At 40.3% G+C, this 16,966-nt stretch overlaps 3 protein-coding genes across 3 annotated transcripts in view; 1 reads left to right on the top strand and 2 right to left on the bottom strand.

The window, feature by feature from the left end:
- LOC134755152 (uncharacterized) overlaps positions 1-10,615 on the top strand; it is a 73,145-nt gene extending 62,530 nt beyond the window's left edge. Inside the window, exon 3 of the mRNA XM_063691643.1 lies at positions 7,386-10,615. Coding sequence (XP_063547713.1) covers positions 7,386-10,460 — 3,075 coding nt within the window. The 3' untranslated portion in view covers positions 10,461-10,615. The remainder of the gene's footprint in view (positions 1-7,385) is intronic.
- LOC134755207 (uncharacterized) overlaps positions 1-16,966 on the bottom strand; it is a 417,347-nt gene that overhangs the window by 349,643 nt on the left and 50,738 nt on the right. The gene's annotated exons all lie outside the window — the stretch shown is intronic.
- On the bottom strand, positions 13,121-16,128 carry LOC134755210 (uncharacterized protein C1orf131). The gene is made up of 3 exons (XM_063691732.1): positions 15,782-16,128; positions 14,437-14,621; positions 13,121-13,302 (listed from the first exon to the last, which is right to left on the bottom strand). Exons 1-3 carry the CDS (start codon positions 16,038-16,040, stop codon positions 13,240-13,242), a joined length of 507 nt encoding a protein of 168 aa, XP_063547802.1. The 5' UTR covers positions 16,041-16,128; the 3' UTR covers positions 13,121-13,239.

Genomic DNA, 16,966 nt, shown 5'->3' with positions numbered 1-16,966 from the left:
ATGATTTAATTATTTACACACAGTTCAATCCAGAATTTCAGGAAGGTACATGTATAATCCACCCTGTCTGCTATGACCTTGAGTATACTGTTGTGACTGCCCCGAACCCGACACAACAGAGACGCTATTCGCTTACGCCTGACGGCATAGAAGCCGTCAGTTCGTTCCGCGGCGAACATCCCTGAAGCGCTGCAGTAACGAGGCAGTCCCAACAGCACCCTGAAGGCGTCGTTATATTGGATTCGAAGGGCGTTGTATGCCTTTTGAGTATAGTTGACCCATAGACTGCTCGTGTAAAATACTTGACAGTACGCCTTGAAAAGGGTAATTTTGACTTGTTTCGCTTAATAAACGACCTAGAAAAGACATTAGTAATGTGTGAATAAATACTTGTACTGGAAAGCATATAACGATATTTTGTTGGATTCTAGTTCATATAAATATAATATTAGAATCATGATATATCTATCCGTTAAACTAAAAACATCAGCTACCTATTATAATTTTTTCCTACTCGCCATACTTCCGGTCAGTAAAATGACTGGAGTAAACATAGTATACCTACCTACACCTACATACCCTACTTTATGTAAGCCAGAAGTTCCGATTACGGAATACCCTCCAGCCGCAAGCGTATGCAATGCATTACCTCGAAGGTCGATGCGTATCAAATCACACCCTAGTGCTGTTGCGGTGAAATCTAATTATTAATATAATATACTACCTTTACAGTCCGACTACGCTAAGATTGCACTAACTTGGCAGTAACAATGTACACAGTGCACAACACTAGGAGTTCAGACGAACAAACACTGCGGTGCACAAGAAGTTAGATGGAGGAATATTTTGTATGCACACGCAAACAAATAGCCTCTCACCCTAAAGGCCTGGCCATGCACGACATTGCGCGACTGGCTTCGGCTAAGGCGACAACCATAGGTTGGAGCGAGACACAGCGATCGGACCTTTCGTTCCCACCGATGGTTTTTCGCCTTAGCCGAAGCCAGTCGCGCGTAAAGCCCTTGCTAGACGGTCGCCGACAAGCCCCTCGGACCGATTATTAATATAATATACTACCTTTACAGTCCGACTACGCTAAGATTGCACTAACTTGGCAGTAACAATGTACACAGTGGACAACACTAGGAGTTCAGACGAACAAACACTGCGGTGCACAAGAAGTTAGATGGAGGAATATTTTGTATGCACACGCAATCAAATAGCCTCTCACCCTAACGGCCCGGCCATGCACGACATTGCGCGACTAGCTTCGGCTAAGGCGACAACCATAGGTTGGAGCGAGACACAGCGATCGGACCTTTCGTTCCCACCTATGGTTTTTCGCCTTAGCCGAAGCCAGTCGCGCGTAAAGCCCTTGCTAGACGGTCGCCGACAAGCCCCTCGGACCGCGTGGCCTTAAAATTTCATACAAACATTACCAAGGTCAGACGGTCTGAAGGCTTGTAAGCGACCGTCTAGCACACGCTTAAAAGCCTACACGGCATATCGTCCGTTGATACATTTTTTTAATAGGCTATTTTGTGTCCCAGTCTTGGGCAAAGGTCTCCCTTTTCTTCCCCCATTCATCCCGGTTTAGTGCATGCTCCCGCCAGTCGCTGCAAAAAGCGTCGAAGTCGTCCCGCCATCTCTTGATACATATTATTGCCATTATTGGTAAACTATCCGAAAGAAACTGTAGCGAGTTCAACTTACTGAGCTAGAAATAAGTTGCATCTCAATTCTCGACTGTCTGACGTTAATAAGGTTGTTAATATTACAATGACGTTGCAGATGTTTCAATGCACGACGTTGCTATTTCCATCAGCTTAAGGTCTAATTTCCAGTAACTAAAGTGCAATAATTTCATCATGGCATTTTCATTTTCTTATGCAAGTCTGGACAAGTCCGAATTGTCTTGACTCATACACCACAACAATGCCCTGCGGGCCAATTCGAACAGTGATCTAGATATCAACTAGATATCCACTCTCTATCTATCCATCTAATGGATATCCCAAAACGTCACAATAATTGTAGCGTGACATAACAATTGGTTTCTCGAATCGAACGGCAAAAGATAACTATTTGAGAACTAAACTATAAAGTATTTATTAGATCTCGTATCTAGGAATTATCACGTTGCTCGAATTGACCGGTTAGGCTTTGCATATTGATTGTCGTCCAATCGATAACTTTAAGGGCCAGTTGCAGCAACCACAATTAACAGACGGATCAACGTCACGCAACAGAGACCTAGAAACTTAACTTACCATACAATAAAATTTTGCGAACGCTTTAACGGTGGCAGACGGTTTGGTGCAATCGACCCTAACCAAGTGGTAATGTGGGTTACATTTAGTTAAATATTTACATACACATTACGTGACGCGCCTACTAACGTTTCTGTTTTATCAGTGAGCCCTGAAAGTTTTCTGTTCACCATCAGAATCCGAAAATACTGCTATATACCTGCTTAATCTCTCTTCTTATATCCCTGACACTAAAATAACCGTTCTAAGACTTCTAAGTGGGTCAAAAACTTTTTGGTTTTAGTTAGGGTTAAATATGCGTCTTTCCCGTGCACGCCATGGACTTTAAAGCCTTATTTTCTTGCCGAACCCTTGTAGGCATGTTCATACCTTCGTCTTCTTTAAAGCCTCAGTAAAATGTATCCAAATTGCTAACTTTTATATTGTCCACCGAAAATACGCCGGTTTTCCCGAACGTTTTTGTCCTAAGTATAAAATGACAATTTGAATGGGCAGCTTTAACGATGGAACTGTCCATTTAGTATGGTCTGGGATTTAAAAACGCAGTTTAGTTACTATACTCTTGTTTGTTTGTCATATCCATAGAGTAACTTATACTAGAGCGGTACTGTCATAGTAAATTTTGTAACCCCAGTAAATTCACTGCCATCTGTCGACACACTTTAAAACTAAAAAAAAATATTTATAAAAATACGATAAAATGTATTTAAATATGGATAAATGTTTTTTTTTTATTTGCGTTAATTATTTTTATGATTTTGACCCATGTCCTTTCACTGATATGCGTTAACATTTTAAAACTAAAAATAAATATTTATAAAAATACGATAAAATGTATTTAAATATGGATAAATGATTTTTTTTATTTGCATTCATTATTTTTATGATTTTGACCCATGTCCTTTCACTGATATGCGTTAAAATTGTTAAATAACAAACCAAAACCGTCAACGCCATCTATACGACAGTAGGCCAAAGCTAGTAGCGCCCTCTGAACGAGAATCAAATTTTCGTGATTTTCGAGGCACTTTTTTCCTTAGACTGTATCCATCTATTACGGAGTTATATCCATCTTTGGTCATATCATAAGTATTTCATAAATCATAACGTTAACCTTTTATATTTATGGAGCATAGCAATAAACATCAACAATACGAAATTGATCAGTCACGCATTACGCAATCGTATTAAAATAATGACCATGCATATCCTGGAACTAGATGGGACGTACTAAAAGCCTCAGGAATGGGACCTTTAATGCCTTCCTGTATTTTTTTTTTGCCACTCAGCAGACACTGAGAGTACTGAGACCGACACCGTCTGTCTGCCGGCAGGACCGTGACTGTCATTAAAAGCATTCTTGGCATCCCTACTCACACTTGTCCTCCACATTTCAAGGTCGCTCGTTTGACACGGTCTTGCTAAAGTGATCTTGTCTAATCAGCACATATTTCCGCTGACGATTTTTACGATACTCTTTGACCGCCGGCATATATTGGTTGGACATTGGACTTTCATTATCATCTTAGCGGAAGCCGCTCGACCCCAATTTCAAAGGAATACCGCAAATCGATGTACAGGTTAGCCGTTTGGCACACGCATACTAGAGGTCGAAACAAAATTTTTGGCCCGCAGTTCCTAAAAAAATTTCGTTGGGGGAGTGGTAAAACATATTTTTTTTGTATGGAAAAAAAAAACCTATCGAGTGTCGTTATCATACGAAAGGGCTTTTTGAGGCGATTCTAAAAATATATCACATCATTACATTTCGGGCATTTTTTTTAAATTAAAACAAAAAGAATTTTCGAAACATACCAAGTTTGGGCTCCTCCAGGCACGATATGGCAGATTTTTTTTTTGTACAATATACCACAAATGATACGTGATATCCTCATGTCTAACCCCAAGAAAGCAATTTTGAAAATAATATCATTTTCATTTTTTTTTAAATTTTTCAATTTTACAAAGCGACACAGTTCTACTTCAATACCTATTTCACGAGACTTATGGAACTATACTGCAGATACGGTACATATTAATCATAAAATGATACGTAATATCCATATATCGAACGGGAAATACCTCTTTAACCCTTTAACTGCGCCTTTTCATCGGTTGGTATAGTTTGTTTTGTTTTTGACACAAAATATCAAGATTGTATCCTGGTTTTGGATTTTTTTTTCCATACAAAAAAAAATGTATTACCACTTCCCCCCCCCCCCCTCAGCAAATTTTTTTTAGGAACTGCGGGTCAAAAATTTTGTTTTGGACTCTAGTATGTGTGTGCCAAACGGCTAACCTGTACATCGATTTGCGGTATTTTTATACGAACGGGTTAGTCTATGTAGAACGCTCAGTACATAAACAGTCGCATACGACTTCAGTTTAATATGAAAACAAGTCTTTTTGTGTGTATAGAGATCTCATTAGTCACGAACGGGCCAAGACATGTGCTTACATTTGGAAGGCTTGGGGTTTAGTGTTAGAGAGTATAGTAAACAGTCAAGTGGTTATACTGGTTATTGAGGAAATATATTAATATGTTGATGGAAGGATTGTGTCGACGTGCCAGGAAAGGATCTCTTTCAATGGTGAGCATTTAGAGATTCGCGTTAGACATCTGTGTAATTTTTTTGGGAAATGAGACACTGGTACTTCAATATAAATGCAAAGTTTTGAGAGGGTACTAACAGTGCACTGAGGTTTCTTTACAGAGCTACACATATTACGGAGGTTTTAATTGTTGCAATGAAGCGGTAGCCCAAAGCTAACATCTATTGGTGCTAATCAAAAATCGATTTACCCTATTGCAGTAAGAATGGTTATCAGATTTAAGCATAGGATTACAATTATTTCCTCGTACAAAAGAAACGTACGTACTTGACATTTTGTTCACGCGGCCTGTTGAAATGTCTAGCTAAATGTCGATCTTGATCCGATGCTGTTTCATTTGCGGTAATTTGCTTACGTCATTACGTGCATTTGACGCAGTTGACGTAAATACGTTTAAGAGCATAAGGGGGCGTTCAAATATTACGTAACGCAATTTTCGAACATTTTTGACCTCTCTCCCCCCCGTGTAACGCGGCGTAGAAATGAAGAAAAAGTACCTATGCAAACAATTATTTGACATGATATAAAATTTCATTTCAATTTGATTCGTCCAAATTTAATTATTTTGTACGAATAGCTTTTTTTTATTTAATCGTATGGCAAAGTAGGAATAGGTACGAAGGCGGGTTGATAAGGTTCCTAAATGAAGACGGAAAAGCAAAGATATTTGAATCTAATTTATTTTTCTACATATTGCTGCTTCTAGCTCGATGTAACTAAATAGAGGCTCTTCCGGGCCATTATTCCGTTTTCATATAGTTTTTTGTAAAGGCCCTCAAAATAGCCATTTTTGGCGTCAATTATTTTGGTGTTGGTAGATTTTTTTGTCGTATTAGCCAATTTATGAAATTTGGACACATACGTAAGTCCAAATTCTGCAATAGTGGCAAATGAAGTATTAATTCGAAGCTAAACTTAAATTTTTGCCATCGCAACGGTAGCCGTGTGAATCGACGAGTCATCGTTTTTAAGGGCTGCATCGGCATGTGCATATTCACATAGCTTTTTTTGACAAATACTCTGGTAATATATTGAAAACATATTCCGGCGTGGAGTTTACAATATCTGCTGTCTCCCTTGGTAGTTATCGACGGTCTTTTAATACAATATTTTTAGTTTCTGGGATAAACACCTAATTTGGTCTCCAACTCCTGGGACACGCCGTTGACGCTTTGTCCGTCTTCTTATGAAATCATTTACCCAAGTGCGGACAGTACTAAAAGATGGTTACGAGTCCTCTATAGCACGATGCAACAGTTATAATCTGGGTTGCCGTTTTTTGGGTTCCGTACCTCAAACGGAAAAAACGGAACCCTTATAGGATCACTCGTGCGTCTGTCTGTCCGTCTGTCACAGCCTATTTTCTCCGAAACTACTGGACGAATTTAGTTGAAATTTGAAACACATATGTAAGTTTGTGACCCAAAGACAGACATGTGACGTAAACAAATTAATTTTAATCATAGAGGCCACTTTTGGGGGGTAAATGAGAAAATTAAATAAAATGGTTTTTCAAACTATATCGTGTTACATTTCAAATGAAAGAGCTCATTGTGAGGATCTCAAATATATTTTTTAAATAAATTTAGGATTAACAGCTTAGAAGTTATTCAAGAAAATAGGCAAACAGTGACCATTCCCCTCCCTTTATCTCCGAAACTACTGGGTCAAAAATTTTGAAAAAAATACACTAAATAGATCTTTACCTATAGATTACAGGAAAACCTATTAGAAATGTGCATTCAAGCGTGAGTCGGACTTAATTACTTAGTTTTTGATCCGATCCCTACGGGTTTTTTAAAGACATTTCACTCACGTTTCACATAAAAAAATACATTGTTTAAATTGTGTAATGTACGGAACCCTTGGAACGCGAGTCCGACTCGCACTTGGCCGACTTTTCCTTTTTAAACTTAAAACTGTATGGCAACTCGATTCTTCAGTTTCATTTTCATGAAAATGGAGAAAACTGACTCGACCCAAACCTCAATATTTTTTTAAAACAAATAAACGAACAATTTTTTAAATACTTATTTGAGAAAGATTGCAAATTACGATACAGAAGGAATTTATATCAATATTTTAAAACTTAATTGTCGTTTCGGTTTTTTATCAACCACCACCCTCGTACGATTCGATACCGATTATGCCCTTAAGGGGCCCACAGACTATCAGTCCGCCGGACGATATCGGCCTGTCAGTTGTTCGGAGCTGTCAAATTTTTGTTCTAACTGACAGGCCGATATCGTCCGGCGGACTGATAGTCAGTGGGCCCCTTAAAACGCATCAATCATACTTTATGTTAAAGCGAATAATGCTATTAACGTATAAGTCATAATAATAATTTTGAAGTTCTGCAATTGACGTCAATCTTATATAACGATATTGGGGAAACAGAAACATGCATGTTCGTGACGTAAGAGTATTCGTGATTTTAAATGCGTAAAGCGATTCCAATTTCACGCTACATCAAAATAACATAAGTTTTCTCCTTGTTTCCAGATGGACAGCAGTTCCGAGGCGATGGAACTGCGACGCGAGCTGGACGCGGTCCGCAGCGCCCTGCAGCAGCAGTCTGAGTCCGTCCTTAAACAGCGGCACCAGCTCGTCGAAGCCGGTCAAGCACTTGCCGCCCGCGACAAGCGCGCAAACCAGGAGCGCCGCCTCCGCCAGGACCAGCTCGCCCTCGTCCTCCGCTCCCTAGTCCTCCTAGAGTCCCGCCTTACCAGAGAGCAGAAACAAGTGCACATAGCTCTTCACCAGAAAGAGAAAATCATCAAGTCCCAGCAAGAGGAAATCATCAAACTCAAAGCTCGAAAGGGATTTTGCAGCAACTGCCAGCAGCTCCTAGGCTTCACGAGCGAGCAAACGAACATCGAGACCGACCCAGAATTCCATAGCCTGGAGAGCACTGACTCTAGATTCCAAAACAACTTTGTCAGAAGTTCGAGTTACCGGGAACGGAATTCGCCACCTGTATTCCAGAAGAACACTAGATTGAGTAAAAGCTTCCAGTTACCTAAAAACGATGTCACGTATGGCAATAGCAGTTCGAGCGAAGAAGGCAACAACGCCAGCACCGGCAGTAAAGGAACGTTTATTAAAAACAAGCAAGCGTTTGTCAGGCGAGACGTTTTCAGACGGTCAAGGAAATACTCTGGGAGAAAGAGTAACAAGTATTACGATAACTCGCAAAAGGGTTATAACCAAGCAAATAGCAGTAGCGCCGAAGAATGTGTCGGCATGAGCTATCAAGTCAACAACGAAAACGACCTAACAGCTAATCAAATTGCAAAAGACATAAGGAGGGCGTCTATGAAAATAGATCAACTTATCGGTGAAGCTAAGAACGATATAGATAATGCCAATGAATCAGAGAAAACTTATTCGACAAAAATGGAAAGACTGCACGGAATAAAAAGACAGGCGTCCGATGAAATTAAGGCTAACAGACAAGTATTCTTAAACAACGTTCTCAATGAAGAGGCAAATGAGAAACCTTGGTACTGCAATGTCAGCGACCCGGAGCAAGACACTGACTGTATGGAGCAGCGGGGGGCACTCAATAATAACAAGTCCAAATCTGCCGACGACTTGCTCGTGGCTGGTTTCAGTAGTGTTATTCTCAACGCCGAAGTCATATCAGCTAAAAATGAAGTGTTGTGCAAAAACATGATACAGGACAACGACCGATTCAATAACAGATTCGATGATAAGAACAATAACCTACAATCTACTTTGACTAAAACTAACCCCAACGACCTCAACGACAACTGGTACGCCAGCACGAGTGACCCAGACGACAGCCCGACCAACGAAATATACAAGAACAACCCCGTGCTCGAGTGCGTCAATCAAATTTTACTCCAAAACTCTCTGGATGACAGCAGCAACGACAATTCCAAGTCCAGCGAAGCTCCAAGTCCTAAATCTTCGACCAAACGGGTCCAATTTTCCACGCTCAATAGCATTTCGTACGAAGACAAAGTGCGAGCGAATAATCACACTCTGCCACGATCAGAGAAGAGAGCGAACAAAATCGTAAAGTTCAGCCTGGAGACGGCGTCTGAACACAGCTACGAGGTTCCCAACACCGCACAGGGATTTCAGTACGAGATACAAAGTATCTATAGCAATGAATACGAACCGATAGTCACTAAGGCTGCCGAACGGGTCGTGCCGCTGCCGCGTACAACTGCCGCGAAAGTCCCCGTGCCAAACATTAGAGGCTCTATAGTTAAGAATCTAGCTGCTAACATAGAACGTAACACTGAGAAGAAGGATGCCGAATTGGGCTCGATGAAGATTTTCAACAAGAGAAAAGTGCCGCGAACTCCCCCCGCCCTGCCGCCGAAACCAAAGAACCTGTCGGCCAAATTTAAAGCCGAGAAAACAGAACCGTCAGACTCTGAAGCCGTTGCGGCTAACCAACGGGTTGCAGAAGTTAAGAGGAGAGTGGGCCAGGTAGCAACAGTTATCGTAGAACCCGACTACTGCTCCATTTCAGAGATAAATGTTCCAGTAGTCAGCAATGGCAAAAGGGAGTTGCTACTCTCACAGCCAACGGTCGAGATTCACAACGAGCAGTACCCCGTACACGTGAGTCAGCGGAACAACAGCGTGGCTAAGGTAGTGTCGCTACCTCGCATCCAGAACAAAATAAGCGATAAAGACATACCCAAACTACCGCAAGTCACCGAGATCATCATTCCCGACGAAGATGAAAAACAAGAAGAAACTAATTTCCCGCAAGATAATTACTTACCCAACTTTAACATGCATGCAATGCAACCGAAAGTGGACCCCCGCGCTTCTATTCAAATGGGTAATACGGTGTCCTCTATCCTGTCTGAGATAAATAAGGGAGGGAAAAGCGGCGGCAAACACATTAACCTCACCGAGTTGGATCACCAATTCAATCGCGGCCCCGAAAAAGCGGAACTACACAAGGCAGAGTACTTTGATGACATCGACAAGTTTGATTTGTCTCAAAATTTTGAAGAATTTAAAATAGATGACGAGTTAGGCAGCATCGTGGCAGAAGAATACCGCATCAGCTCTGGCAGCAGTGACGGTTCCATGTCCGACGTCGTCACTGAACATATCTTACCGGTACCTGAAGATGATGGCAAGGACAAAATCGATACATTTCTCGAAGGAGAAAATTTAAACAAGCAAAAAAACGCCAAGTTATCGAATAAGCCCGATCTTTTGTCGAATATAGAGAATTTAGAGACTGAATCGGTCAGGAATTCTGATATCGAATCGAGCAATTCGTCTGGCAGCAACAGTGGATCTTACAACACTGTGAAGTGTGAGCCGAGAATGATAGTGGCAAAAGCGGAGGTGGCAAAGACGAAAGGTACCTTTGACATCTTCCTGGAGACGTCGGGTCTAAGCAGCAAGAGTATTGCGACCAACAAGCAGTTCCTCGGCGTGAGGCCCCCGAGTGCCAATCATAAAAACGTGCTCAAGCCAAAAGACATCAAAATGAGAGTAAAAAACCCCGCGACAACGAATAAAATCAACGAAAAACCTATGACTACTGCTATTAAATATTTTGAACCTTATGTGTAAATGTATCTAACGTGTCTATATTTTTAGATTGAATATTATTTATTTTATAATTGAACTTGCCTTGCATAATATTATAATACTGTACCTATTTATCGTGATGTACATACTATTAACTATAGTTAGCTGTCTTTAATTATATGAATATTTTAACATTTTATATGCTGTTTTATTGACACGACAACTATAGTACGGTCACGCTCCGTGATTGTTGAGCCATTTAAGGTTCTAGCTAAATTGGTTGTTTAATGCAGCGTATTACGAAGACGAACAACACACGCGAAAGCGAAGCGGCGCGACGCGGGGTGAAATCCTTTGATACCTATAGAAGTCGAAGTCTTTGAAACTTATAGAAGCCGCTTCGCGTTCGCGAGTTGTTCGCTTAGGTACGTAAGACGCAGCGTAATACTTACGCTATGGAATGTCCAAGGGCGTCGCCAGGCCAGGCAAGGGCAAGGAGACGGGGAGAGGCATAAATTAATTTAGAAATTTTGCTCTAGGGGTGGGGGGGAACTGTCCCCCCTTGGCGACGCCTTGGGAATGTCCAATTTAGCTAGAACTCTAAATGGAGGTGTGAATCAAAATTGTTAAATATTACGAGTCACGATGAAACACGATGCGAAGAAGTAGTACATTACGATACAAGTGCGAGAAGTAACAAATGTATTAAGGGGCTCCTTATTTCTCGAATATCCCCAATTTCGCGAGCAAACATTATTTTGTTATTGGGTTGCTATCGTTTGGGTTTAGGAAAATGAGGACGTCCCAGGCTGTGTTTCAAATAAGGACAAATTAAAATGGCATCATCACACAAATCAAACATTGAAAGACCTTATCGGAGAATACCCGCAGCACTCGCTTGTAGCATGTCCCGCGTTGTTTCTTAGCGTACGAGTCTTGTTACTGGCAAAACGCCTTGGATGGAGAGTTATAGATAGGCAACGAAGTAGTCTACACTTTATTATAATCCAAAACTCTTTTACATGTCTATCTCTATTAGCACCGCTGCGATAAGATCTTCGCGTTCTTTTTTTAAAAAGTGACAAGTTGAATGTCATTTTCCTTCCATATGGCTCATAGGGCTCCATACTGTAGACGACACGAAAACACCAAGACCGTCGCCAAGTATTTTATAGCCTTCGTTTGTTTGACTGTGTACCGATTTGTATTACGATCTCGTGGAATATAGTCCGACATGTACAACCAAAAGAAATAGAAAAGACCCTCCAGGCCTTCTGAATAATTAAAACTTTTAGAGCTGTGTACGCTGCTTCGAGTTATCAGACACAAATGAATTGCCAAATCAATATCGTCTAGGCTACAGCGCAGGTCTAGTGCATCTAACCAATAGCGATGCCTCTCCAAAGTCTGAGACCTAAGTGGCTAATAACACTACTAAAATTCAACAGTTCATCAAATTGCACAAGTGCGATATTGCAGCAAAACGCACTGAAGTTACGACCTTCTGAACTCGTTCAATGCTCTTGGTGGGTCATGATCTCCTAGTGACGAAAAGCGGCGAAACCACTGTTTGGAAGCCAAAAGCCATTCGAGATCAGTATACGTACGTTTGTAAAAGTATTCTACAAAGTACATCACAACGTTATTAATGTTAACTTGAATAAAATTCAGGACGTGCATTGCGCAAGTCAAATGCATTTACCAATTGGCTTTGGCGATGCGGTCCAGCTGAAAACCTATATCGGTCTCGCTCGAACGTCTCTCTGTCTAGTTTTACCCCTTAGCGCAGCATACCATCCTGGTACATCAAACTACAATATCAGCGTTTTAAACGCCAGACTTTGAGCGTTTTAATCGTAGTGATTTGCTTGGTCACATCACAACTTCAGTCTTACACCAGATCAGGGGCCCATTTCTCGAACGGTATTAGACTAATATTATTACCTAGTTCCAGAACTGTCAAATCGTATTAGTCTCCATGGCAACACACTAATAATATTAGTCTAATACCGTTCGAGAAATGGGCTCCTGATGTGGAGCGGTTTCGGTATTGGTACGAGTAAATAGATGCACTTGACCTGCGCTATAATACAGCACAGCCGAGCTGAACCCATTGAGTTATTATTACTATACAGAAGCCATAATGAAATTGTCGCAATCACAACCTGTACCACGCGACCAAAACGCCGTGAGTGGCGTAAAATTCATGGCGCTTACGCGTTTAGGTCGCGAGATTCACACTCCGCTTCTATGGTTTAATGATAATGATAACCACAGAATAAATAATAGTACTAGGTACAAGATTCACTCTCTCACAAAACGCGTCTATTACGATAGATATGACCGCCAGGTGGCGCAAGCGCGAGCAGGCATCCGTTACGAAGCGGTGCGCGGCAACTATAGTTGGTCAAGCAAATCTTGTCAGTAGAAAAAGGCGCGAAATTCTATGGGACAATATGCCTTCGCGCCTACATTTTTTTTAAATTTGCCGCCTTTTTCTACTGATAAGATTTGCTTGACCAACTATACAATTAGACACCAAAATTGGTGTGGGCCGCATTTACTTGTAGCGACGCGACGAAATCGCGGAGTGAGCCACGCCTGGCTTAAACAAATTTACATGAAATTTAGCATGGAGATAGTTTGAGAAAAATGCTGAGTTGCATAGGGGGGTAAGATGAGGAATAATAAAACTTATTAAATCATACTTCTTAAACATTTAATTTGCTTTTGCAGCAAAAGCTTAAAGGCAAAATAGGAAATGCCACATAACTTGATCTAACAGAAAGTAATTCATACACACCTACTGAAAAGTAAATAATCACTTCTTTCTCTTCTTTTTAGTACTTGGTCCATCTTTTTTCTTCAAATCCTTTTTCTGAACCTGTAAGAATAAATATAATTGTTTATAAATTGATCAATTTGACTAGATAACACATCTTTGATTTACTGAGGGATCTAGAATAATAATAATCGTATGCAGACCAAAGAGAATTAAGAAGACATAGAATGCTCACTCCATACATCGGTTTTGTTACCAAAAAGACTATTATTTTCTAAGTCTACATCTAGCGTCAAGTAGCGGAACTATCACTACTGTTACTGTCTTCTTAACTCTATTTGATGCAGACAGACAAACCTCCCACAGAAAGTTTTCACAGATTAATGTGCGATATACATTCACACCTTTTACCAAATAATTATCATAGTACTGACATTAACTTTTGTTTAATATTTAAAAACAAAATTGCTCCATCTCTTGTCTCCAAACAACAGCCAAAATGGCCACATACGGTTCGCAAGCACTGCTTTTGGCCCACAGTAAGGAAGTGGGATAGCCAAAGACCTCGCCTTGGCCCTTAGGTGGGGTTGTCGTATGGCAGGGTTTCCTCTGACATCAGTATTTTTCCTCCTTTGTCAGGATTGCAGGGGGACTTAGCGAGTGTAAGGGTTTTTTACAAACCACATCTAACCACTAGAAGTTATTAAGGGGCTAATGGCCCACAAAAGGTTTTGGAACAAGGGACTTAATGGGGGGATTTTTGAAGAAATTACCGTCCAGGAAATGTCAGGATTTTTAAAGTGATGTCTGGACTTTTATCAGGATATTCAATTTTTACTACCTTTTATTTAACTTGGACTGAACTTTGTTAGTGTGGGTCAAATATTGGAAGCTAAATTTGACCCACATCCTAATTTCCGATTGTATTGAAAATTTGCATACATATGTAAGATGGGTGACAATGCAATATTATGGTACCACCGAGCTGATCTGATGATGGAGACAGAAGGTGGCTATAGGAACTCTGTGATGAAACAGCGCAATCTTATTGTGTTTGGGGTTTTTAGAATTGTCTCGATGAGTTTAGTTGCCTGCGGTAAGAAAATTAGTCATCGATAAAAGCTTGTACCAAAAATAAAATTATTGCCAAAAACTTATTTCATATTTCAACCCTACCCTTAGGTTCACAAGTTCAGAGTTCTGTCTGCACAAATGTTACAAAAATAGTAAACCTACCTTCCCGTATGTATCTAACAAGTGCCCAACATCATTTCCAGTCTTTTTCTTCTTCTTTCCACCGCTCTGCAGCATGCTCTTCGATCTCATCATCTGCTTCTCTTCTTGTTCCTTCTGTTTCTCCTGTTTCCTCTTCTGCATTAGTTCCTTGTAGTTGAGATATTCCTTCTTGGGTGGTTTTGCTCCTATGGACGTAAACATGCTCATTACTAAGGGAATTGCAGTAAAATGGAAGGATGAAAGTAGGAGGTCCCGGGTTCAAATTCGTGTTTATCGCAGATAGTTCCTGAGTTATGGATGTTTTCTATGTTATTAGGTATATGTATATCTGTATCTAATATAATAATATTGTCGTCTAGTATAGTCACCGTCAAAGATGCTTACACTTTTGCACCTTACTCCTTTGTAATAAGGCGAAAACATGAACATATTTTTGGCGTCAACTGTACGGACTGTACCCACAATATAAGCCTTATTGAGCTTGGTCGATTTGTGTAAGATTTTCTATAATAATTAATTATGAATAGTTAAAATTGCTTATGTTGTGTTGATGGTAAAAACTATTAGAAAAAATGCTAAGAACATGGGCTTGAGTGTCCGTTTCGTTTTGGGCTTATTGACTATATTTTTGTTATTATTATTTGTATCTCCATTGCAAACTCTCGGGTTTTTAAGCCACATCATTTTATAAGGGTGCATGGGGACATAGATCCTACACGTAGAGGCCGTTTGGAGAGCTTTGATGTCATGTAGAACGCCTGCTGGAACCCACAAATAATGGAATTAACAAAAAATAAAATGGATCCCATTTACGGGTACATAAATAGATACCCTTAAACCGGTTTCAGCAGGTATTGGGGGCTATTAAAGAAAAACGGAAAGAGACCTAGATAGTGGTCTATGGTTTAAATTTGGGTTGAAAATAAGACTTGGCTATTGCAAAGAGTTCCGGATACCTGCCATAACATTTGTGACACAGTGTTATTAAGGCAGGCGGGATCAACCACACGCTAGATGGGCACCTGATGCGCCATCGTAAAGATAGCCAGGTGCAAAACCAGCATGAGCGGCTCAGGGGTGTCGCGAGGTGTGCCTTTTTAGAAACGCACGCTTTAACACTTCCACCCCTGGAACATATAGTTCTTACGAATCCCCTCTGGATGGCCAATGAAGGCATGCCAGAGCTGAGAGTCCTGCGGGGCCTCTTAGGGTCCACTCCGACCGACGAAGACACGCTGGAGACGGAGACCCTGACCGACTCTGGAGCTCTCAGGTCCGTGGTCCGTGGGGTCGTCACTCCCCAACAGCTCATTATTATATTCATTTATTTATATTTTCTGCTTACCTAAACTAACCGCAAGTGCAATCCTGGCTTCTTCTTTCTTCGACGGGTCGAACCCTGACATACCAAATTTCACAACTTCATGCCTGATTTTCTTAAGATCTAAGTCTTTCTTTTGATTCAAGTCCTTCTGACTAAGTTTCAACTCATTGTCTTCTTCTGCTTGCTTCTTTTTTGGTTTATGCGCTTCAAATTTGACAAATTGAAAATTGTTCTCTGCGTTTTTGAGTGCTAAAGCAGCTTTCGTAAGTATAAGGGACATAATTATAGAAGTTCTACGATATTTATAAAACTTAACCAAAACCGAACAACGACGTGAACAAATTCAACGTGACAAGGACAATGAATCATTATGAATCCAATGAATAAACAAGGAGGGTGAGGGTGACAGCGGTGACAGTTCAACAAAAAAACATCCATAGACAAAAAAGTGTGTTTTTTATTATTTTGTTTTACTTGTAGGTTTTTACATTGTTTAGAAATAAAAGAGAAGAATAGTTGCTTGACCAAATATAAAAAAAAACCGGACAAGTGCGAGACGGACTCGCGTTTCAAGGGTTCCCTACATTACACAATTATTTTTTATGTGAAATGTCTTCCAAAAACCCGTAGGGGTCGGATCAAAAATTAATTATAATTGTAATTAAGTCCGACTCACGCTTGACTACACATATCTAATAGGTTTTCCTGTGATCTATAGGTAAATAACTATTTTGTGTATTTTTTTAGACCCAGTAGTTTCGAAGATAAAGGGGGTAATAGTCATTTTTTGTTAATTTTCTTAAATAACTTCTAAACTATTTACTTTAAAATTATAAAAAAAAAATTGAGATTCTCACAAAGAGCTCTTTCATTTGATATGTAACACGATATAGTTTGACAAACTTTATTTTTTAATTTTCTCATTTACCCCTCAAAAGTGGCCCCCGTGTTTAAAATTAATATGTTTACGTTACATGTCCATCTTTGGGTCACAAACTTACATAATGTGTACCAAATTTCAACTTAATTGGTCCAGTAGTTTCGGAGAAAATAGGCTCTGACAGACGGACAGACAGACAGACAGACAGACGCACGAGTGATCCTATAAGGGTTCCGTTTTTTCCTTTTGAGGTACGGAACCCTAAAAATGTAGGTGCGAAATTCCAATTTTTTCAATTCCAAATTGGAATTTCGCGCCTTTTCCTA

This window comes from Cydia strobilella, chromosome Z (genome assembly GCF_947568885.1).
Source record: "Cydia strobilella chromosome Z, ilCydStro3.1, whole genome shotgun sequence".
Classification (NCBI taxonomy): Eukaryota; Metazoa; Arthropoda; class Insecta; order Lepidoptera; family Tortricidae; genus Cydia; species Cydia strobilella.
The sequence above is the reverse complement of the archived record's forward strand: the minus strand, read 5'-3'. Positions and strand labels throughout refer to the sequence as shown.

Bases quoted from the DNA above. Each gene is read 5' to 3' on its own strand.
- LOC134755210 (XM_063691732.1), bottom strand. From the start codon at position 16,040: ATGTCCCTTATACTTACGAAAGCTGCTTTAGCACTCAAAAACGCAGAG. The intron at 14,622-15,781 runs GTAAGCAGAAAA...TTACGTCCATAG, and splicing joins TGCACTTGCGGTTAGTTTAG to GAGCAAAACCACCCAAGAAG. The intron at 13,303-14,436 runs GTAGGTTTACTA...TTATTCTTACAG, and splicing joins TGTTAGATACATACGGGAAG to GTTCAGAAAAAGGATTTGAA.